At 40.0% G+C, this 23290-nt stretch overlaps 2 protein-coding genes across 3 annotated transcripts in view; one reads left to right on the top strand and one right to left on the bottom strand.

Annotated features, from left to right (window-relative positions):
• The first annotated feature begins 4978 nt into the window (after window positions 1-4978).
• Window positions 4979-19853, top strand: CPO (carboxypeptidase O). The gene is made up of 11 exons (XM_014282902.3): window positions 4979-5124; window positions 8389-8464; window positions 8885-9009; window positions 11545-11659; window positions 13429-13530; window positions 14307-14411; window positions 15067-15177; window positions 16349-16439; window positions 17016-17218; window positions 18154-18238; window positions 19457-19853. Exons 1-11 carry the CDS (start codon window positions 5042-5044, stop codon window positions 19723-19725), a joined length of 1365 nt encoding a protein of 454 aa, XP_014138377.2. The 5' UTR covers window positions 4979-5041; the 3' UTR covers window positions 19726-19853.
• Window positions 7443-23290, bottom strand: part of KLF7 (KLF transcription factor 7) — a 112359-nt gene continuing 96511 nt past the window's right edge. Inside the window, exon 8 of one of the 2 annotated variants that reach the window (XR_008733524.1) lies at window positions 7443-7560. The gene's annotated coding sequence lies outside the window, so the exon portion shown is untranslated. The remainder of the gene's footprint in view (window positions 7561-23290) is intronic. The other variant, XR_008733523.1, reaches the window with a different exon arrangement.

Below are 23290 nucleotides of genomic sequence, written 5' to 3'. Positions count from 1 at the left end.
AGACTTATCTGCTTGCTGTCCTTTACAGTTCTGCTAGTAGCAATAAAATAATATGAGTTTATTTACTTACAAAGGTAATTATTTTATTTTAAAATACAAGATAGGCTTTTAATGTTATATAACATCTTTAAAAATGCCTAATTAAAACAAACAACATATTGCTTTGACAGCTAAAGGTTTATAAGAAGTTTTGTTTCTTCACAGAATCAAGAATTCTTGCCTAATACTTGCCCACTCAGAACATCAATATAGCATCAAACACTTAGGAAAATCCTTTTCCCCCAGAGCAATACCTTTGAAACCATAAGTTCTAATTATGTCATCAGAAGGTATTCTTATGAGGGAAAGTTTTCAGGACTGGAGAGGGTGACTGTGAAAATCTAACTGGTCTTTCTGACAGTGGATTCAGGCACATTAAAAACTGTCAGCAAATTAAATCTTGCCTTTGATCAAACTACAAATAATGCTATTTTTAAGCCAGCTTGTGTTTATGGACTTTGGGTTCAGAAGTTTACTGTTGCACCTGAAATATACTACTAGTATACTACTGCAGGGTTTGGGGCACAACTCCTTGTAAAGGTGATCACCCTTAACTCCTAGAACTAAGCCAATAGTGTTTGTTACCTTTCAGTAACAGGTAGTAAATATCCTCTCAAATTCAGACTGTATATTAAAGGACCGGCTCAAGGCTTCTTAGCAGTGACATTTTGCTGTCTAAAGGATGAAGAAAAAATAAACACCCAGGCCACCTGCAATTAATTAAGGAAAGACAATACACTAATGACATTCTCCTTTCCTGGTTAAAGAAAATCGTGTCTGAGGAAGCCAGCCTAATTAAACCAATACAGATTTTGTCAGCCTGCTTCAGCCCACTTCCATAAGGAACTGCTTACTGAATGGGTACTTTAGAATGCTGTCTAAAAACTGCATTACGGGACTTGTAGAAAAAAGGCAGGTGCTATTTCCCACACTGACACAACACACTGATATTTCCAGTTTTGGCTCAAAATACATCAGTATACATGTGTATAAATGCTGTAAAAACTATGGAGAAACCTTTGAAAGTATCTGTAAATGTGTGTCTCTTGAAATTACCAGATCATGTACGAATTGTCAAATTAGTTCCACCAAGCTAAAGCTGGGTGATCTGAAGGACTTTTAAGGTTGGCTTAATGGAACTAATTTTAAGATTTGCTAGTAATGTCATGCTAATCTAGTGTATGTTGGCTGGAATTCTTTCTGGTTTAAGATTATGTTAAAATTTCAAATGTAAGGTTAACGGGGTGTTTTCAGTGTAACCTGAGAGAAAGAGAGAGGGAAAACTCAGCACAATGACTCTAGGAGAGAATTGTCATAACTTAGCATAACTTCCAGTATATTCCCACTTAGACTACAATTGTTGCTGGAGCTAATGAAGCTTGAGAACAGTTAGCACTGTCAAATCACAATGGAGTCCAGAGAATTTCAGAAAACCCTTTCTCTGACAAAGCTGTGAAACATGAAGACTTGGTATACTGAGGGGAGCAATGATTCACATTGCGGACCACACAATGTACTGCTGAATATTGACATGCTACAGAATTAAGTCCATATACTTAATATCGTAGAATGAATTGGAGTATTTTGAAAATTGCTCAGAAAGACAGAAATATCTTTTAGCACTCATAGAAAAAGAAAATGCATACAGAATAAGCTATCTCCTATGACAAGTCAATGGGAAACAGAACTGTCAATTCATTGTGTGCTTCCTCCAAGTAAAGCTACAGTGATAACCAAAGGATATTTCAGTAAAACAGCTGAATTACCCAGCCACCGTCTTCAGTGGAGCAGAAGACTAGGATTTAAGGCACATTAGTCAGCATGCTACTGTATTGATCCTACTGAGTGATGATTCTGTCTTGGACACATACTGTGAGTTTTCTGCAGCAATGAGAGGAGATTTACTGGAGGATGTTTTTTTCAGAATCGAGGTGATGATTTAAAAAAACGTCAATCTTGTTGAATTCCATCTAGTTCTAGTTTGGTTTTTAGTTCAGATGGAGTCAGCGTGGGATTTAGCTGTGGAACTGGGAAAGCTTAACATGATGAACTGATGTTTGTGGAGACACACAAGTGTGTTAGATTTTTGCGTTTTTAATAAGCTCTTTGTCCTTGAAAGTTACATGCAGCTCAGTAGGAAATCCGGGTGCAGGCACCTACCAGGATCAAACTCACTGCTAGATGATAGTTGTTTAAAACATGTGATATGCTTCAGTATGGAATCTTTAAAAAAATCAATTCTAGCTTGCAGTTGTTGCTACACAGACTGTATGCAGATAAGTCACAAATAACTGAGCATATGTGTGGTGCAAGGTTAAAACAATAACAAGCAGGTCGAATCACTCAAACACTGGAAATCACTTTGACTCCAGGCCAAAAGCTTAGCTTGAGATGATATCAGTATGGGATAAAAAGAGGATAAACTAACAGGCTTAGCAGCCAGCTTGTTGGAGTCAGCATATAGTATCTATACTTCCAGCAGGAGAGCAGATGGTCATATATTTAAGGAAGCACCAGACAGGGAGTCAGGAGATCTGAATTCTATTCCTGGCTCTGCAGCAGTGTTCCTATGTCACCTTGGGGAGTCACTTTTTCCCCCTTTTTTCTTAATCTTTTAAGTAGTGGAAATAATATTTGCTTGCCTCACAGGGCAGTTGAGAGGCTAAACTAATGCTGAAAAAAATGCTCTGAAACTCTAAGAAGAATGTATGGAAGAAAGGAAAAGTAGACTTGTTTGGAAGAAAGGACACCACATGGTTTCATATGGCATGTTTGTACCATATGTTTATGACCTTTCCTCTCCCCGGAACATCCCATGCCTTTTTGCACACAGTTTTCAAGGAGGGAATAAATGGATTAAGCTGCCTTCCACATTTGCTAGAAAGATAAGCAGCTGCCAGTAAGAACCTGACCAAAGAACAGACTTTATTACTGAGAGAGATATTATTTATGCCTAAGAGGGCAATAGGCTTGTTGAAGTTAACTGCTCATCCCAAGATATTTTTGCATTGGTGGCAGAATAATGTCTCTAATGGCTTTTATTCTGCATTCAGCAGTGCTGCTTGCAAGCTGAATGTTAAGTACATACTTAAGTATTGTCTCTTATGAACAAATCTGCTGAAGTCCCCAAACAAGTCCATTTTTTAAATCAGTGAGAAATGTCCATGATTATTTGCACAGGACTTTCATCTGAAGCCCATTAAAATCAACTAGACTTCAAAGGAATCTGAATCAAAGACCTAGCAAGCAACTGTCATTTCTTCTGAATCCTATGCCCATTAAGAAAATTGACCCTACTTATCTTTGTAACTGTTTGGCATCATAGGAGTTATGTTTTCACCACAGAATAAATAGCTTCCGCTTTCAGCGTGGAGGTGTAAGCTTTGGGCTGGAGTTGAATGTTAGTGCAAATCATGATTTGCTCCATTTGTGCGCATCTTTTAGGCAAGAGAAAAAAAAAGAAAAAAAAAAAAGATTAAGCCTTTTGTTTTTTTCCTCTATGCCTCCACTTTTCCTGTTCCTAGATTCTGAGTCCCTGTCAAGGGACTGAACCCCAGTTCAAAGCCAGCTTTGCTAAAAGGGCACACACAACACTGCAGAAGACTTCAAAACATTAGTCCACCTCATAGCAGCAGAAGAGATAAATGAGGCAAAAGCAAAGGTTATCTGAGCAGGTGTCCTGAGTGTCAATATGGAATGTGGTCTTCCAACATGAGTTTGTTTTTCTGATTCCTCACATATGGAGCTGCCTCTAATCCTGTAAACTGGACTTCCTTCAGCTCTTCTGGAAGTCACTGTGGGTTGGATATCTACATGGAGGGAAACTGTTGCCATTTTCAGGTTCAGGCTGTTGAGCAAGTTATAGTGTCTGGAAATAAAATGGGAAGGGTCTGGTGCGGTTTATGAAGAGGAATGTATTCTCTTGCATGAAGCCTGGCTTTGTAAGAACACATTTTTGAGTTAAGCTGTTCTTCTTTTATAGTGGGATAGTTCTGCTGCCTGTTTCCTTGATGACAGCCTTGGTAGTAATGCAAGAGGACTTCATACTTTGCTGAGAAAGATTTACAAAGATACCATAATTACAGTTAATGTCCATTGCATATGTACACAAACAAACTGACTTAGTGCACTCTCTTCACCCAAAATCCATGCAGTTTTCTGCATTAAATCGCCACGAGATAGTGGTAATGCAAAAGAGAAGCTGAGCGAAACAATTTCTTTCTGAAGAACTGTGCTGTATGTCTAACTGTAGTCTATTAAGGGAGGAATTCAACTGTTCACTCTCAATGTATGAACTAAGCAAGAAACTAAATATTTTGGATAGTAACCAGCCCACTGTTTTGAGTATATAACAAAACCACCTTTTATGATAGTGTAAAGTTGATAGTCTGTGGTCAGAGACTGATCTGGTCCAACTGAAAGTGGTTTAGATAAGACTCTGACGTCCTCATCTTTCCTTTTTACAGGAATGTTGTTTGGTTCTTTCATGTCCTCTTTTTGGGTTGGCAAGTGACAGAATTGCAGTTAAGAGGTCAAAGAAGTGATCCACAAAGACACAAACACAGGGAGGAGGACAGCAAGGATGGAGCTTGTTTTACCACTCTTCTCTTGTTCTTCCCATCCCTATGATTTTTATAAGCTAATCTTCACTAGTTGCCATGGAGCTTGCAGGTAACACTCTCTCCAATGACTACCAACTTTGTCATGTAACATTTTCAAAGATTTGAAGGTGACATATAGAAAAACCTTCTCACTTCTTAGAAGAATTGCTTCAGTAGGAATGTTGCTATTTGTATATTTTTGTGTTTTGGGGTGTGGAAGAGAGCTTGGAGAATTAAGAAAAAGTAGAACTATTTAAAAGTGAAGTTAATGATTCAACAAGGGCAGGTTCTCTTCCAGGATAACTCTGGTTATATATTAGAATTGTACAAATAAAGTGTTCAGTCCAAATCCATCCTCCTCCTCTGTAGTCCTGCACTGTCAGGGCTGGGTTCTTTGCACAATGATGTGGCTTTTTCTTGGGATCATCTTTTCTGTGGGGACGTTAATTCCTGGAAAACTCAGCTTGAAGTTGCAATATGACGGGTGAGTGTGAATGGAGTATCAGGAAAAATTGTGCATGCAGTGAAATTCTCAGGAACTGTGTAAGAATAATAATAATTATGAACCGAAAACCTGGAGACAGGGTTACTAAGCTGTAAGCTTTGTAAAATTTGGAAAGAAAACATAAAGATGGGAAATGAAGAAAGAGTGAACTATATCCAAGCCAGCAAAGATATGGCTGCAGCCATAGGAGACACAGAAAGCCCCTCAAATGCACCTCAGGATGCTCTGCTTCCATTAGCTGAAATTCTTTTGGCTTAGCCTCTTTCATATTGAACTTTGAAATCAGATGCTGTAGGAATAAAATGCCTTTTCTGAGTATAAAGCGGGGGGTGGGGGGTGGGGGTGTGTGATTGACAAAATTTTTATCCGTTAATAAAAGCCAGCTGAGGTTATGTGAAAAAGATGCTGTCTCAAAAGCAGCTCAGATACAGAACCCCTGTTGGCAATCTGTAACAGTAACAAACAAACAAACAAACAAGCTAGTGGAGTTGGTCCAGAAAATATTCACCCCTAAGTGTTCAGAGAATTAGATTATCACATTTTTTATTATTGATTAATGTTTTCGTAAAGTATGAAATGTCTAGTTTGGCTGTATTCTCCTTTCGTGGTTCTGCTTTGCAAGAAAATGAATGATATAAAATTATGCTGTTTGCTTATCTAATCTATTTTGTTTCATTCACCCTCAACTTTACAAGGAATGATAGGTCACTCTGCCTTTCTAGCAGCTGGGATTTGCAGGAGGGGCACAAATACAGTGTGGAGGCCAGCTATCCACATATAAAACTTTATACACAGAATTTTCTAAAGTATACAGTGAAAGCAGTCCAGTGCTCAATGCCTCTAGACTAATTATATCCCCAGAATTTGATTTTTAAAAAGGAGAGAAAACCAAGGAATACCTACTGCAAGTAAGTTCCTTCATAGCATACCCATTCAACAACTCTCCCAGCAAAGCTCCTGGCAAAGCTTACAGAGTCACTACTTCTCTCTTTAGAACGTGTTATTTCCCTTGGATAATGTTCAGTCTTTAGATTAGTATCAGAGTTGCAGTCAGAACCTGTCAATTTCACTGAATAGAATGCAATAGACCCTTGGTAATGCAGTGTTCATTTTTGTTTCTAATTCTTGCCTGAGACTGAACCTGTTGAGTACTTGCATGAGATTTAAAAACACACTTATCAAATGGTCAGTGTGACTTTGGGTGGGCAGCACCTGCACAAAGATGAAATGACTAGTAAAGCCCATTTTTGTTGTCATTTACTCTGTTCAACATCTTAAATGAAGTATCTAATGTATGAGCATTCAAGGAAATGCAACTTGTGCTGAGAACAGTCCTTTAATTTGGTAAGAAAGCTTAACTGTAGCATTTAAAAAACTGTTATTCTCATGTGGTCACATGGGCTGACTTTGCACTTCTCCACTGAGAATCCTAGTACATAATCAAAAACAAGTGTGTGCTTTCCAATCTTAGTTCACTGTTAAAAATGATTTGTCTCCACACTGGCTATTGTAAAAGGTTTATCAGTAAATAAGAGCTGGCCATCTGGCAGCAATCTGACTGTCTGGCATTTCTTTCATTTGGTGTAATTAAGACATAATGTCAATGAGGATAGAAAGATATTACAGGATATTGTTTCCCTTCCTGACAGACAAAGAGCAAAGCAAGCCCAGGCATTTAGAGAGAATAAACTCTGAACTGCAGCTGAGATGTTTATTCTCCTAGCAAAGATGTTTATCCTGCATCTACAAGGTTTGTTACAAAGATATTACGGCTGCTGTACCAAATTGTTAGCAAATATAATCATTTTGCCCCACAGATGAGTGTCCTGTATGTTAACAGTCTCCTGAACCAGTTGTAAATGTCCTTTTTAACTATCAAGTTCTACGTTTCTCTATCAGCAAAGGTGATATTTTCAAGAGAGACACAAAAAACCCCAAATCTCCCTATTTTTCATTGGATAATGTGAATGAATAGTGAATTATATTTGCATGTGTATTAAGCTGATAATTGTATATTTGTGTATGGAAGCACAAATGATAGCAGTTGCAGTTCAGATGATGAAAGCATATTATATTGATGGCCATAATGACCATGGCTTTAATAAAAAGCAATGAAAGGCTTTTGCAACAAGAATTTCTGTTACAAAAGCTTTAACGTTCTTTTTTTGTACTTGTCCTGTAAAGGCTCCAAGGCCTGTTGAAGTCACTAAAGGAGACCGTGAAGCAGTAGTTATTGGTTACTAACAAATCTGAACATTTCCTGGGTTCCCCATTTTATCACATCAGTAGTGGATAACTGCTATCTCACCTTCCGGTAATGTAATGTAGTTGTGAAAATCCTCTCTTCATTATGAAACCCTTTCATTAGAAATGTCACACTTGCTATCAGTCCTGGAAAGCCGATCTGAAAGAACACTGAAAAAAATTTAAGAAAAATAATTACAAAAGGGTTTTAATAGAACATACAGATTTATTTTTTCTGCATTTCCAACCATTTTAATTTGTCCTTTGTAAACTTTCAATATTTTTTTTAGATTAAGCCTGTAGTAAATGAAAGTTTCATGGGGTCTCATGAAAATATATACTCAGATACTGGATCTGTGTGTCTTTTCTAGAAATATAAAATGATAGATGTTGTACTAGAAATATTTGTTTCCTAAGAATACACAGTTCTAGAGACCACCGTTTCACTATTTGCAGAATAAACTTGCTGTTCTCATGGAAAGTGGTTTGTGAACATCTCAAGCTCTAGCAATGTTCACTTATCATGGCTATCTTACGTTTTTGCATGCCTAAGCAGATCAGGAAAGCATCAAGTCTATCTGGAATAACTGAATAATTCCCAAACAGGGGGAAGAAAAAGTGACATCTTATCAAATATATAGTTTATTATATACTACCAATGATCTTGTTTTGGCCCTGGTCCTGCAAAGGCAGAAACACACACCAAGGCTCATGTGAGCAGTTGGCTTCTGTGAAGCTGGTATGGTAAATAAAGAATTGCCTCTGGCAAGGAACCAGAGTTAACCTAACGCTCTAGCAACAGAAAACTTGCATCACTTAGTCCTATTTGTAGCTAAAACATTCCAGGTATTCATCACTCAGACATGTTTTTGTTGGAACAGCACTCAGTTATATGCTCTGTCTTCCTTCTACATAACAAAATACCTCCTTTTGACTCATGAAATCATGAGTACTCTAACAGGCATTAAAACTGATCTTGTTTCTCTGGTGAATTTCCAGGGATCAGGTTTTGCATATTGTGCCAGAAACATTTCAGCAAGTCCAGCATCTTCAGCATCTTTGCAGCACTTTACTGGTGAGTAAGAATAATCATGTGTGCCCAAAGAGCAGAGTGGGGTCTTGGGCTGCAAAAAAGATTTACATGTAACTTTGGACAGGAATGAAGGTTAACATAAACTTGAAGAAGCTTTACCTAACTTTTTTTTTCTTAGCGTAGGGTAGAATTGCCCTTCCACTACCTGAAGGAATGTATGGGAAGAAGTTAAGTTTCCTTGCATGGCTCTGTGAAGATGCTGCTCCTTCTCAGTGGTGTCTGAATAAATGGAAGCATTAAAGCTTGTGCTGTATGCTCTATGAACAGATGGCTGGAGAATAGTTAAGGGGAGAATTTGAAGGAAAACTTCCATTTATTAATATGCAGCTACTCTATCTTAAATAATACTTTCTCATTCTGGAAACAGAGCTTGATTTGTGCATTTCTTTCTTCTCTGCACAGCTGGATTTGTGGAAGCCCCTTCAGCCTGAAGACATCTGGGCTGGAGAAGACTTGCACATAAGGGTCCCAGCCCCTCTGGTGCAGGAGGTGAAAGACAGCTTAGCTCAGCATATGATCTCTTACAGGTACAACCTCTAATTCCTTAATGGGAAAGGCTGGCTCTAACAATCTTCCTTGTTATCACAGAAGGACCTGGCCTTTCCAGTGAACCATCAGCAAGTACTGATGATAGGACCCAACCTTTGTTCCCAGTGCCTCCAACTTACTTTGACCTACCCAATGCACAGACACTATATATTTCTTAGAGTTTTAAAAACACATTCCCCTATGCCCTGATTATTCACCTTCCCACTGGCCTGGACTGTGAATTTGGAGCCAGGATCTGAGACAGCCCAATCTGTCTTGTTCCCTACTCTTGCCTTCTCAGTGACAGAGGATGGTGCTCAGATGTATGACTCAGTTTGTTGGCCTGAAGTCAGGAAGCCAGACTTGGTACAAACACGACTTATAGAAGCATGCTTTGCTCTTGGAAAGCATGGATACTTGAACACAGGGTCCTCCCTCTTTTGGAGAGCCCAAAGTTTTAATCAGTGTCAGTGCAGAGAAACAGCCTCTGTAGCTCTCCTTTTCCCTTTTCCCTTCCCTGTCTCTTATTGCTCTTCTGGTTTGGAGAAGAGCCCTTTCAAAGTGAATATTCAGCCAGTTTCTTCAAAGCTGCTATTTCCTATCCCTATCGCCCCCCCACCAGGCTGGTGAGAATTTTCTGCCACCAGCCAGCCAGAGATATCCCAGTCTGGGACAAAGGTTGGAGTGGCAAGTCCCCACTGCACACACAATTAGGAGCCATGAGCTGCAAATGGCCCATGATGCTTTATCACACCTACCCAGCCACACATCTTCACTAACTGCCATGCTTTTACTTCCAACCTGAAGACCTAATCCAAATACAGTGTTTATAAAGCCAAATAGGATTAAATAAAATCTATTCCTCACACAGTCCCATTCCCATTTGGAACTGACTTTTTCAGGTAACAAGTAGCTAGCTATATTTCATACAAACAATCCTGTAGTCATTCCGGGCTGGTGACAAACGGCCTATGGACATACACTGACATTCAGCAATCAAAGATCAGTTAAAGGAGGATTGGTGCCACTTCAAAGCTGTTTAGAGTTAAAGCTGATCTTGACATCCTGAATCTTGCCTGACAAATTCTTTTTAGTAAGTGTGATACCCTGACAACCAGAGATGGAGAGAGATGAGGTGGGAGCCAGTACAAATGATCTAGCATCAGGTTTAGGTATCCAGGACTTAGACAACATTCCAGAAGATATTTAACCTCTTATTTATATCAAGGCTCTTCATTTTCTAATGGCTTCGATTGATTCTTGTGGAAACTTAAAAGTCTAAACTGAAGTTAGCTGTTTGCTCCTCCACCACTACCCCCCCTTGGACTGGGGCCAGAACTGTATCTACCTTGTGTAGGGTACAGAAGAAAGAGGTGGGTAATTTAAAGTCAAGCTGAAATTTTGGCTTTGTATTGCAAATGGGTTGAGATAAGTATGGCAAAGTTAGAGTTAAAGTTCCTATAACTGATTCAAAGCAGGAATCACTTTTTAGAAGGCAGTTGACATGCAAGGAAGGTAACGTGACAGTTAGGTATATAATGATAGAGACATAAATGACAAATTATAATCAGGACATTAATATTCTGACTGTGTCAAACTCTAGGATTTCAATTCTCCAGAGCTCTGATAAGGCATTTTGCGTGTGTGGTTTCAGTTCATGGGAATTTGCCCTGCCTGAATTTTAGTTTGATGTTCAGATGTGAATAAACATCAAAGCTCAGAGTGAAAGTCAGCTGTAACCAGTCTTAAAAGTTTCTTATGTGCAGTTTCCAGAAATGCGGATCAGTGCTACTGTCAGCAGAATAGCCTATTAGCACTTAGAGTGTTTGAAATCAACAGTGTTTAAGCTGGCTTTGCAATTGTCTTATCGCAATCATTTACAATGGGCACAGATTTGTAACAGTGTTACAAGGGGCTGATTACAGTGAGAAAGCAGTGCATGATCCAAAGCACTCTGAAGCCAAGGAGAAGGTTTTATTGACTCCCTTGATCATGGAATCGCGCCTATGCTATACTCATTTCTGAATTAATTTGTAGCTAAAAAGCAAGAGCTTTTTGAAGGGAAGAGGGGGTTTGTTCCAATTTTTGCAAATTGCAATGAATACTTCTGTGAAGTCCTTGCAAATTGAAAATATCTCCATAAAATACAATGAAACACTAATGTAAAAGTTTTCACTTTTTCTCCTGTTCCCAAAAGGTGGTTATTTTGGAGTTTTTTCCAGAAGTAGAAGTTATAAAGAAAAGAAAGATATTGAACTTCTTTTTTTTTTTTTAGAAAATTGTCAATATTTTTTTTAAAATCTGGTAAAATTATTATTTTATTTTTAAAATCAGTGAAAATCTCAGTACTTTGAAATTTGTCTTACATAAAAGCAACCATTATGCTGATGGTGACTTATTTGCTAGACAGTCCACAACAAAAGAGGCTAAATCCTGTCACTTGTTGATGTAAGCAATGTACCCACCGTGATAGTTCTACAGTAACTGTTTGGGATTGTTTTCTTTTCTGTCTCCCCTTTGCCCTCCCTGCTCAGAGTCCTAATACCTGATGTGCACAAACTTGTGGATCAGAGCATGCCAAGGGAGAGGAGCAACCACAGACAGGTCCCAGAAAGTTATGTCTACACCCAGTACCATCCAATGGAAGAGGTAAAGAGGAACCCAAGTCTGCTTTCTTTCTTTGATGCTGCTATTATGTAAATGGCATAGCGAGCAACTCTGTGCTTGCAGAAAGCTCAGTTGAAGTCAGTGGAGCTCCTTCTGGCTTTCTTCTTTGCAGAATTAGTCCTTACTCTTTGACTAGAACCTTGGCCTGGTTGAATTGAACATGAATTTGTCATTGATTTTGATTAAAACCCAATTCCTCCCTGGCTAAAATAAACGCTCTGTGTGAAGCAGCCATATTGTTTTGCAAATAATATTCTGGGGTTCAGTTGATTTGTTTGCTACCTTTCTACCCTATTATGACTTATTATCTCTAGCATTTATTCATTTGAGCCCCAGGATGTTTGATGCTGAGCCAAATGTGAAGTGCAATGACTATTGTAGTCTCTGGAATCCCAGGGAGGAAGATGAGGTGAACAGTGGGAGACCTGTAGAAAGAAGTAATTTAAGGATAGGTTTTTGGCACTTCAGGAGAGAATAATGTCATCAGGGTGTGTAGACATGTTTCACAGACTAGTGGGTAAGCCTGGACAAAGGCATAGCTATACTGGACAAAGGCATAGCTATACTCTTCCTCATACCCACATCATAAGAGTGAGAGAGCAGAGTCAATATTCATGTATAATTTGTTTGACCTATCCATTGGGGATGACCCCCAGTATCAATACAGGCTGGGCAGAGAATGGATTGAGAGCAGCCCTGAGGAGAAGGACTTGAGGGTGCTGGTGGATGAAAAGCTCAACATGGCCCGACAATGTGCGCTTGCAGCCCAGAAAGCCAACTGAATCCTGGGCTGCATCAAAAGCAGCATGGCCAGCAGGTCAAGGGAGGTGATTCTCCCCCTTTACTCTGCTCTGGTGAGACCCCATCTGCAGTACCACATTCAGCTCTGGAGCCCCCAACATAAAAAGGACATGGAGCTGTTGGAAACAGTCTAGAGGAGGGCCATGAAGATGATCAAGAGTGCTGGAGCACCTCTGCTATGAAGACAGTCTGAGAGAGTTGGGGTGGTTCAATCTAGAGAAGGCTCCAGGGAGACCTTATAGCAGTCATCCAGTACCTAAAGGGGACTTACAAGAAATCAGGAGAGGCACTTTTTACAAGAGCATGTAGTGATAGGACAAGAGGTAATGGTTTTAAACTAAAAGAGGGTAGACTTAGGTTAGATATTAGGAAGAAACTATTTACTGTGAGGGTGGTGAGGCACTGCCACAGGTTCCCCAAAGAACTTGTGGATGCCCCATCCCTGGAAGTGTTCAAGGCCAGGTCAGATGGGGCTTTGAGAAACCTGGTCACGTGGAAGGTGTCCCTGCCCATGGCAGGGAGGTTGGAACTAGATGATCTTTAAGATCCCTTCCAATCCAAACCATTTTATGATTCTACGATGACTGCTGCTGAACTCAGATGTGGAAAATCAGTACTAATAGGGAAGAGACTGTAATACTGTTTTGAAGATTTGATGGTGTGGCTCCATGTCTCATAGTCAACAAAAAGATGCCCAATATGATGGCAGAATAGAGTGTCAGTGCTGTATTGCAGTGATGTTATCTTTAACATCCAGTGAGATATAACCATGCCTTTGCTCAGAGGCAAGTGGAAGGCCTTCCATGAGTGTTAAGTGATTATAGATTGAAATAAGCTCTGAGGAAAATGTTGCTTGCCTAACGGAAAGGAAATGCTTTAATCTGGAAATGGAGGTGGGAAGGAGAAGAAAACTCCCACTTTGGACCAAAAATTCTCTGTCACTGTTTCAGATTTATCAATGGATGAGTCAGATCCAGAAGAGCAACAGTGAGCTAGTGACTCAGCACTACCTGGGGAAGACAACTGAGAATCGAACAATGTATTATCTGCAGGTAAGGTAGGAACTTTCTTAAAATGAATAAAAGGTGTCTTCACAAAAAAGTACATAGGAGAAGACAGGTTTCAGATCTTTCCTAAGATAGTGCTTATTCCAGTTCACCGAAATAACAGGAGATGGTTTTACTCCTCTACAGTACAGTAAGATTTGCCAACTTTCATATACACTATCACCATAACATTGCTATTGCTATTATCCAGTGAAAACAACAAATTTAACTGCAGTCTTGTTTAGAAACACAAATCAAGCTGAAACTAGCTTGGCAACAGCTGTGTGTGAGGGTAAAGACTTCTGTTTTGTTGTTTTTCTTACTTTTTACAGCATATAGCCTTTCTGCTAGGAGTATTCTATGACATTTTTTATCAGAGGCTCTAGTAAAAACCGTAGTCTTAATAATTGGGTTAGTTATTATCTAATCTGTCCCTATCACTGAGTAACATTAGATTCCCTACCTCTTTTTGCTTCCTCTTCTGAAAAAAAATAAATAAATTCTCAAAGTAAGAACAACCAGTACTATGACTGACTAATATAAATGAAAAGAAACTGTTTTACTGACACTCCTGCTCAACAGACACTTTAAAACTCTTGCCCTGTGATATTACAGAGATGGGGTTATTAGGAAGGAGAGCTTCTCACAATGATGTCTGTAAGAATAATAATCTCAGATGGCTCAATGGCATATCAAGGCACATCCTTTTCTTTCTGTATTATGGTAGGCTATTTTATTGTAATGTAACAATTTTCCAAATGATCATTTTTACACTTCCTCAGATCAGTCAACCATCAGATAAAACCAAAAAGATCATTTGGATGGACTGTGGGATTCATGCCAGAGAATGGATCTCTCCAGCCTTCTGCCAGTGGTTTGTGAAAGAAGTGAGTCCTCACTCTTCCACTTAGACAATAAAAAAGACATATAACTTTGGATATTTCAGTTCTCTATTGTGCCTTCAAGAATTAGGCTTTTTCTGTTAAAATATGAATTTCAAAATTAGTACATAGTATGGATACCTGTGGAGACCTAAGTCCAAGTCACAATTTGAGATGAGATATGGGACAATATTTGCTAGCACATTGTTTGCTCCACCTGAACTGATTCCAAAGCCACTGATCTTGATAGCAATCTCTCAGTTTCCCACAGTGACATTAGGATCAAGCCACTCTGCATCACAGAGCCAGTCCCCTTGGAATAAATCAACCCTAGCAATGGACATGTGTACAATTTACAATCAGTACACATGGAAATAGCAATGTTCCATGTGTACTGAAAGTGCCTGGTGTGCAAGTATGCCATCATGCAGCTTTCATAGCTGCAAGACTGTATCCATACAAAGTACACTGTAACTGAAAACATTGTCACTTTGTTGATGGCAAAAGGTAGATATCTCAATGTATCTGGGGACCAAGTAGACCTTGGATATCATGGTGATATCCAGGACTGAGTGACTCCCTGCTGATGATGGTTAAACTAGCTCTTTCCCATTATTACCATTAGATTCTCTGCTCAGTCCTCTGTATTTTTTCTTTTCAGATTCTTCAGAATTACAAATCTGATCCAAAGATAAACAGATTTCTGCAGAATTTGGACCTCTACATCTTGCCAGTCCTCAATATTGATGGCTACATCTATTCCTGGGAAAAAGTAAGTAGTGAAAATCCAGGTCTAGATCAAAAGTTACATGTGTACAGCATGTTTTGTTAATTTTAGATACAACCATAGCAATCATATTTAAACAGAGAACAGGACAGAATTATTACTCACACAAAACATCTCACGGCAAAGAGGTTTTGTTTTTTCTATAAATCAGCTGTTACTTGAGATTACAGGGCTAAAAATTCCTAGCAAATGTCATAAGCCTTGGGGAGAGAGGACAAAACCACAGGATCAATTGCTTTTGCATGTTGGGGGATGTACTTACTTCCCTGCTAACAGATCAAGGCTTGGTTGATGGAGTTAAGCATGTCTGGAGGAGTCATTCTTCGCAAGAGATCTCAACCAGCAAATGAGTCTAAGCACCTTTTCAGCTTGGGACAGGAGGAGAATTGGCCAAATATTGGGCTATTTGGTTTTGAAATACGTGTGCCCTCCCAAGTAATCTTGCTTCTCTGATACGGAGGATAATGTAAAATGTTGGTCTTCAGCAACTCTCATCACGTTTCCAGGCTCTTGGGCCCAGTCAAAACACATTTTAATGCAGGACCACAGCATGGTCCAACAGGCTCAGCCTATTGCCATGTGGATCCTGCTGTCACCCAGCTTATTCCCTGGCAGGTTTGGGGCATACCACATGTTGCAGTTGAGATGCACAGGTAATTCAGCTGGGAAGCTCATACAGGCAGTGCAGTAAGGTCTGCAGAGAACCAAGTATAACAGTGAGTATAGCAGGGAAACAAGGAGCAGCAGCAAGATTAGCTAACAAAAAAAAAACATTCGTCCTCTTGATACTGAAACAAACGTAAGTTCAGCTGCTGTCTCTTGGACACAGAGGTATCCCTCACAGTGCCAAGGATTTCTTAGGAGTGCAACACCACATGGAAGCAGTTGAGTACTACAGAAAAAGCACACTTTTTTCTTTAAAGCTCAGGAGGCTCATTTCAAGGTGCATGCAGGCTTGGGGAAGATGACAGCCTGGCTGTAGTAGATAAAATGTTCTGTCACTAAGCTTTATCACCCTTGTACAGAAAGTTGCACTCTTACAATGCAAGAGTTAGTCAGAAGGCAGAAGTCTAAAATAAAGGAGATTTTACACTGTACTACCACTGGGTCCTATGGATCATTGAGTTGTTATGTAACTGAAGATACTTCTGTTTAGGATCGTTTCTGGAGGAAAAACCGTGCTCCATATATGAATGGCACCTGCTACGGGACAGATCTGAACCGGAACTTCAATTCCTCCTGGGGCAGTAAGTTCCAAGTATTTCAGATTGACAACACAAGTGTAAAGCAAGAGTAATAACTAGTCCCTGAAATAAGATGAAGTCCTTAAGAAAGGAATCTTGTTGTCATCAAGACATATGTAAAAATAAAAACCTGGTTTGTAACAATATTAAGTCACTGACTTTGAACTAGCTTTCTCTTTGTGAGAAGAAAATTGCTGCTTATATAACTACACTCCTAATTGACTGCAGGAGCAAGCGTCAGCTCTAGGCAGCAATGTTAGGAGTTAGTCACTTAACAGCCAGTATTTACGTTTGTCATGAATTTCAAGGAGTCTCCAAAGCTTCCCTGGCAGGTGGTACACTGTGGTGGTGTCAGAGTGGTTTTGTTGCAGCCAGCCTGTAAATATGTGTTAAATATTTCAGTCTTGTAGCAAATTTTAGTTGCTACCGACACAGTAAAATGTTGAAGTCCCACTGAGCTGTCTAGTCTCCCTGCCCATATAAACACACACCTTAACACTCCAATGTAAATTTCCCTGTTCCCTCTGAACTGGTGTTTCTACATCTCTCCTTTGATTCACTCTTCGTATTCTGCTCCAGGTGTTGGTGTTTCTTATAACTGCAACAGTGAAATCTTCTGTGGATCTGGACCAGAATCAGAGCCTGAGACAAGAGTTGTGGTTCAGTTTATCAAAAGGAAGAAGAATGACATTTTGTGCTATTTAACAATTCACTCCTATGGACAGTGCATCCTCACTCCATATGGTTCCACAACAAAACCTCCAAGTAACAGTGAAGAACTGGTAGGGCAAAACATTCATCTTCTACACTTCTAGAAAACAAGTACAGGCAGTAGCATGTGGCACAATGTGATTTGACTCTTGCCTTTCCTTCAGAGGAGCTGGGCTTATTCAGGGGCTTGGCTCCCAGAATTACTGCTGCTCCATGCAATATCAGCAAGGTTTATTTGCCTCAGAATTAATCTTAATCCTTCATCTTAAATCAGGAAAACTGAACTATTACAGATAGGGTTACTGCAATGCAAGGTAAAGTAGAGAAGAGCACCAAGTTCTTGCTGCATAAAAGAATGCGTTTGCACTTTTGGATGCCAGCACATTATACACACACAGCTGTCATGACTGTGTCTGGAAATGTGCTTACTAGGAGAATGGGAGCAAAGTAGGTGCCTACTTGATAACTTCTCCCCTCAGTTTCTGAGTGTTCTAATTTGAGTTCATTAACATGTATGTTTATAAATATTCCAGTAGTGGAAGCATTAATCAAGAGCATGAGGGACTTGGGTTTGGACTTCATATAAGTCATTGGAGAAGTCATTTAGTCTGTCTGTGGCTCAGTTTCTAAAGATGGTGGGATACAGTCTATGACAATTTAACAAGTGTAAGAGATCAATCACTGCTGTAGTCAGTATCAATATGCTATACAGCATAGACTCTAATTCTCCAAAATACAGCCCTCTAGCTTTACAACAAAGCAAATATGTTCTCTACCTAATAGCAGAGTAACTTGTAAAATTTTAACATAATTTACATTACAAAAATAAAGAACAATTTGCCCAAATTTTTAATGGGTTTCTCTAAAGTCCTTAATTAATATCAAAACTTAAAGCTGATCATATGTAAATGTAAAGCTGGAAGAGACAGAAATTTTGGTCCACTCGAACTAAATTGCCAAATGTACTGGCACTGATGACAATGCTGTTCTTATTTTGAACTTACAGATGCATGTTGCAGAGAAAGCAGCTGCTGCCCTGATGGAAAAGTATGGGACCAGCTATAAAGTAGGACCAACCTCTTTAATTTTATGTAAGTTTCTTTATGTTTCCCTTTGATTGCTGTTTTTCAAAGAAGAGTCATTCTTGTGTCACAGGCATCAGTAAGTACTGTTTTGCTGAGTTTCCTCTTTGAGTAATATTTAATGGGCTGGTTCAGTGCAACATCTAAGCAGCAGTCATTTGAATACAAGATAACACTGTACGTTATAAAGCTGACTGCAGGAATGAAGGAAGCATTGATCAGAAGCTAGTTCCTACATGAATTCCTCACAGATACATCACAGGGGACAGAACGAGATTGGTGATAAATCATCCTGATCCTGCTGAGGTCAGCAGCAAAACTCCTATTTGTCTTCACTGGAGTCAAGCAAAAATTAAAATCCCAATCAGGTCTATAGTTACTCCATCAGACACTATCACATGGCAGCTGCCTGCAGTTTTGTGTGAAGTATGTTGGTTTCAGCCTTGTTCCTAATAGACTGGTTAGCCATGTCACAAACACACCATCACAGCTGATACTAGTTGACAGCCTTTTACATAGAGGACTAGAGGGCCCTAGAGACTGCCTGGTAAACCCAATATTTTCCCAGTAAGCAATAAGTCATGCTAGTCACTCAGAACAGTAAGCAGGTGGCTCCAGTACCCATACGGTTTTGCCTGTTCACAGCATCTGTCTGTGCCAGTCTCCGAGTTGCATGAGTCACCTACTGCATGAGCAATGCAGTGTAAGCATAAAGTAACTTGTCCATGCCCATGACTACATTGAGCCAGGGTTTGTACTTACATTGAATAGGTAAGTAAAAAATCCAGGAGGCAGATGAACAATGATACAGGGAATTGCTAGAAATCTTTCAGACTGGACCATAATTAGGCTTAAACACAAATACACAAAGAAATTGCAGGCAGCATCAATATAGGAAATTAAGTACCAGGACAGACAAATGGCCAGTCTGTCTTGTACCCTACACTAATCACAGTAAAATGCTACAAACAGAATCCCTGGAACTCATCTCCTGTTATTGTACAATACTATCTTATGAATAATTGTTTCCCTTAGGAAAGTCCATGGAAGACCTTTAGTATAACTAAGAACTGCAGCACCTAGAAGCTCTGCTTTCCATGTCACAGTGATATACAGTTACTGCTTAGTTCAGGGATTCTAGTATAATCTTGCACTAACTATAGAAAGAAGTATTTTCAAAGAACCATGCTTAATACAAATATCTCCCCTCTATTTTTGAATTCACAGACAATAACTCAGGCTCCTCACGGGACTGGGCTCACATGATTGGCATTCCTTTCTCCTACACATTTGAACTGCGAGACAATGGTACTTATGGATTTGTTCTACCCCCTGAGCAGATCCAGCCCACATGTGAGGAGACTATGTTGGCTGTGACAACTATCATAGACTGTGTTGGTCAGAAGTACTTCCCAGGTGGGGCTGTGATGCTGACCTCCAGCAGCTTAGGCCTGAGTCTTTGCCTGACTGTTGCACTTAAATGGACTGTTTCTTAAAAACAGCTTAGACAACCCAGCAAGAGACTCCCATGGAAAGTATAATGTCCCTTTGAAAAGACAAAATTATGCAAGCAGAGGAACTAAATGTCAAGTATTTCAATAAAGGCTCATCACACAAAATACAAGCATCTACTTGTGGTTTTAATAGCTGTGTTTTAGGGAAGGGGAAGGATGAAGAGCTGTGGCAATTTCCCAACCTTCACTTGCTGGCTCTGCAAGAAGCCAGCCTGAGTACATGTAGGGAGAGAGCACTATTACTTCCTGGTTCTTGAGCATATTTTCAGGGGCTCACCTGAGCCTATGCAGCCCTTCTGTCAGCCACAGTCCTGCTCTGTCACAATTCTCCGCACTGCCTGACCCCACTGACTCCTGGGTTTTGCTGGCATTAGCAGGATGCCTGTGAGACTTAAATGTTCCCAATTCCCACTACAGAAAATTGGACAGCTTCATTGACATCCACCTTCCTTCTCCAAACTACCACACTGGGATTTACCAGAAAATACAGAGCCTTGAAAGCTGGTGAAAAGTCATAATCAGACAACAATCAACAGCAGCCTGAAACAAGCAGAAGAGTTGAGCTGGTGCAAGCGTGTGGGGGACAGGCAAGAGGTGTGGCCCCTGTCACTTAGAAGCAGTCAGATTAGTGAAGATAGAAACTGCCCAAATCCTTCAAAACTACAAAAGGGAAAGGGAAAAGGAGGGAAGATGAGGACAGGGTGCTATTCCTATAGAGCAGATCAGAGAATAATTTCTTTGCATCCTCAGCTTCCAAAAATGACTGATGGCAACAAATACTCTCCTAAAGTTACAATCCTAAGGGGTTTCATTACAGATGGTACATAAAGAAAGCCTATTTACAGAGGGGTGCCTTTCTTACAAACCACCTTAATCCTTTCCAGCTGACTCTGCAGAAGGACTGGGGCCCAGTTGCATGGCTCTCCAGCACTTGGGAGAGCTTGCAGCCTGCAGAAATCTGCCTGGGATCCTCATGTGAAGCTGGAAACTCAGTGGAGTGCCAGAGGAAAGGAAACATTCCAGCCCATTGAGCAAGGGACCCTCTGCCTGAGCCATTTGAAAGGAAACACCAAGCAAAGAGCTTCTGTGTTATTACAGCCAACACCAGAGGGTGCAGGGCATTCACTAACATAGAGACGACCTATTTTAATCCGTACTCCGTCTGCTTTTGAATCCTGGAGACCTGCATCCCAGAAATATGCCCACTAGGCTTGGCTATTACAGGTAATAGGATAGATATTTTTTTTCCCTCTTAGAAAATGAAGAGTTCAGGGCAGGGTGGGGGGAGTGTGTGTAAAGTAAAAAAATAGGTATGAGAGATCTGACTTTCCTAGTAAACTTCAAGATCTCACTTGAAAATTAAAAGTATTCTAACTAGAGATTTTCAACAAAATCTTTCCAACTTTGGGGAAGAGAATGCTTTTTTTCCACCTTGAGTGTTTGAAGGCCAGTGAAAGCAAATGCAGAGCAAGAGCTTCTGCCAGAAAACTCACAGATAAAGGACATTGAGAGGACTGAAATATTACTGTCCTCAAGTTATAAAGTACAGCAAGATTCAGTGACTTGACTCAGAGACCCCTTCATAAAGACTCTGTGGCAGAACCTGGAAAATTGTTTTGTCCAATTCTCTTCCAATGCTGCCAAGAGAAGGATGCAAATCACTTGACCATGGTACTGTTAAAAATGATTTTAAAAAAAAAAAAGATAAAACCTTGCTGTCATTTTTCCAAAGCACATCTTATTGTCATTTTGTCTGTACTGTTAGTTGACAAATCTTAGCTCCTGTGTTCATTGTTCACAGATTATTACCAACTGATATAGCTAAATCTGTTTGACTCCTGCAGGATCCCCAGAGCATAGTCCTTCCAGACCAACCACTCATTTACAGTAAGACCCGTCTGTTGCAGGGGTCTGTAGCAGAAGGTATCACTAATTAGCACTTCTCCCTACAGGAGCATCACTCCCCAAACTTATGTTTAGTTTAGGATGCCACTTGTATACTGTGTCTTTGGAACTGTAAGAGACAAGACAAGTCCATCTGGCCTATGACTATGAGCTGTCCTTAAGCAAGTGGGTTTTGACCACAAGCATTTCATAGCCATTTGCACGCAGAGCAGAGAAGCTCCTCATCGCCACCAGCAGCAGATGGCAGTGCCCTCTGGGGACTGATAGCCACACGCTCACCTTGCCAAAGCCACCCAAGCTTGGGCTGCCACAAAGTGCTTTCCAAACCTAATCCATGACTGTACTGGTATAAAAATGTTGTGGTCAGGGCTTCTTTACTGGATTCAGGGGCATTGCACAGCCTGTATGCCTAGATCCAGAGAGGAAGGGAGCTGGTTTTGCTGATCTTGGGTATCTTTTGATAGAATTATTTATCACTAAGAGATACAACCAGGTGTGCCCCAAAGTTAATTAGCAGTTTTCTCTGGACTGGCTCAGTCCCTCATTAGCTCCTCTTCTTGTAATAACTACCATCAGGCAGGGGAAGATGCCCCTGTACATGCACCTAGGCAGGGGGATGAGGGTAGATTTTGCCTCCAGCATCCAAGAATCATAGAAGTGGAGAAGATTTTGCCAGAAAAAAATGAGATATTTGGCAACAGTCATTATCTAGAAGAGTCTGCTGCTGTCAGTACACTGAGCATGCCTGGGCTTACGGCTCCTTGGATGTCAGCAATGATTCACCCACTTTGCATAGTGAAACCACAAATGAAGGTTGTGTGGAAGCAGCACCTTGCCCCCATTGCCACTGCAGAACAAGATGTCCTGCAATGAGTGCTTACATCCCCTTTTAGGAGCTATGATAGCACAAGCAAGCCACAACCACTAAAAGGCCAAGGCTGCAGCAAATTGATCTTTACAAACATTACACAGGCTCTATATTTCACACACCCTCCCAGTTTGCTGACTTCTCTGTGTACCTTTTGTGCTTGTAGAGGAGTGATATGTACGGCTGATAAAAATCACTGCAGAGGGTGTATTTATCAACCATGTTTTGCAAAGGATAATTTTAAATAAAAACATAGTATGGATGTCTCTATTGAATCTCCCCTTACTTCATTAATCCATTGTCTGCCTTTCTCTCTCCTGCTTTCCTACATTGCTTTCTCTGACCCTTGCTAGGTTTTGCTTTATGATGAAGTATGGAAAGAGCCGCATTCTGATTTCTTGCATCTTAGCAGCAGCATAGCATTATCCTACTAAGACAACAGTGTAAAATTTACTCATGTGTAAACACATGCAAAACTAAAAGTTATCATGCAAAACTAAAAGATTCTTTTATTCATTATTGTTTCTCCCCAATAATTTTACCAAGACCCATGCCCCTTCCCTTTCTTTCTCACAGTTAAGACACCCAAATCATGCATGCTTTATTATATAATTGGTATTTTGAAGGATTAATTACTTTTGGTCATTCAGGTTATTGAATAAAAACAAAGGCATCCCTGTTCTGAGTAACAGTGTTCTATATTATCCTTGTTAACATTTTGTCTATAATACAAAAATAAAAATTGACGCAAGGGCCATCAGTGATCTCATTCCA

This window comes from Falco cherrug, chromosome 8 (assembly GCF_023634085.1).
Source record: "Falco cherrug isolate bFalChe1 chromosome 8, bFalChe1.pri, whole genome shotgun sequence".
Taxonomy (NCBI): domain Eukaryota; kingdom Metazoa; phylum Chordata; class Aves; order Falconiformes; family Falconidae; genus Falco; species Falco cherrug.
This window is presented reverse-complemented; position numbering and strand designations above follow the sequence as displayed.

Bases quoted from the DNA above. Each gene is read 5' to 3' on its own strand.
- CPO (XM_014282902.3), top strand. From the start codon at position 5,042: ATGATGTGGCTTTTTCTTGGGATCATCTTTTCTGTGGGGACGTTAATT. The intron at 5,125-8,388 runs GTGAGTGTGAAT...GTGAATTTCCAG, and splicing joins TTGAAGTTGCAATATGACGG to GGATCAGGTTTTGCATATTG. The intron at 11,660-13,428 runs GTAAAGAGGAAC...TCACTGTTTCAG, and splicing joins AGTACCATCCAATGGAAGAG to ATTTATCAATGGATGAGTCA.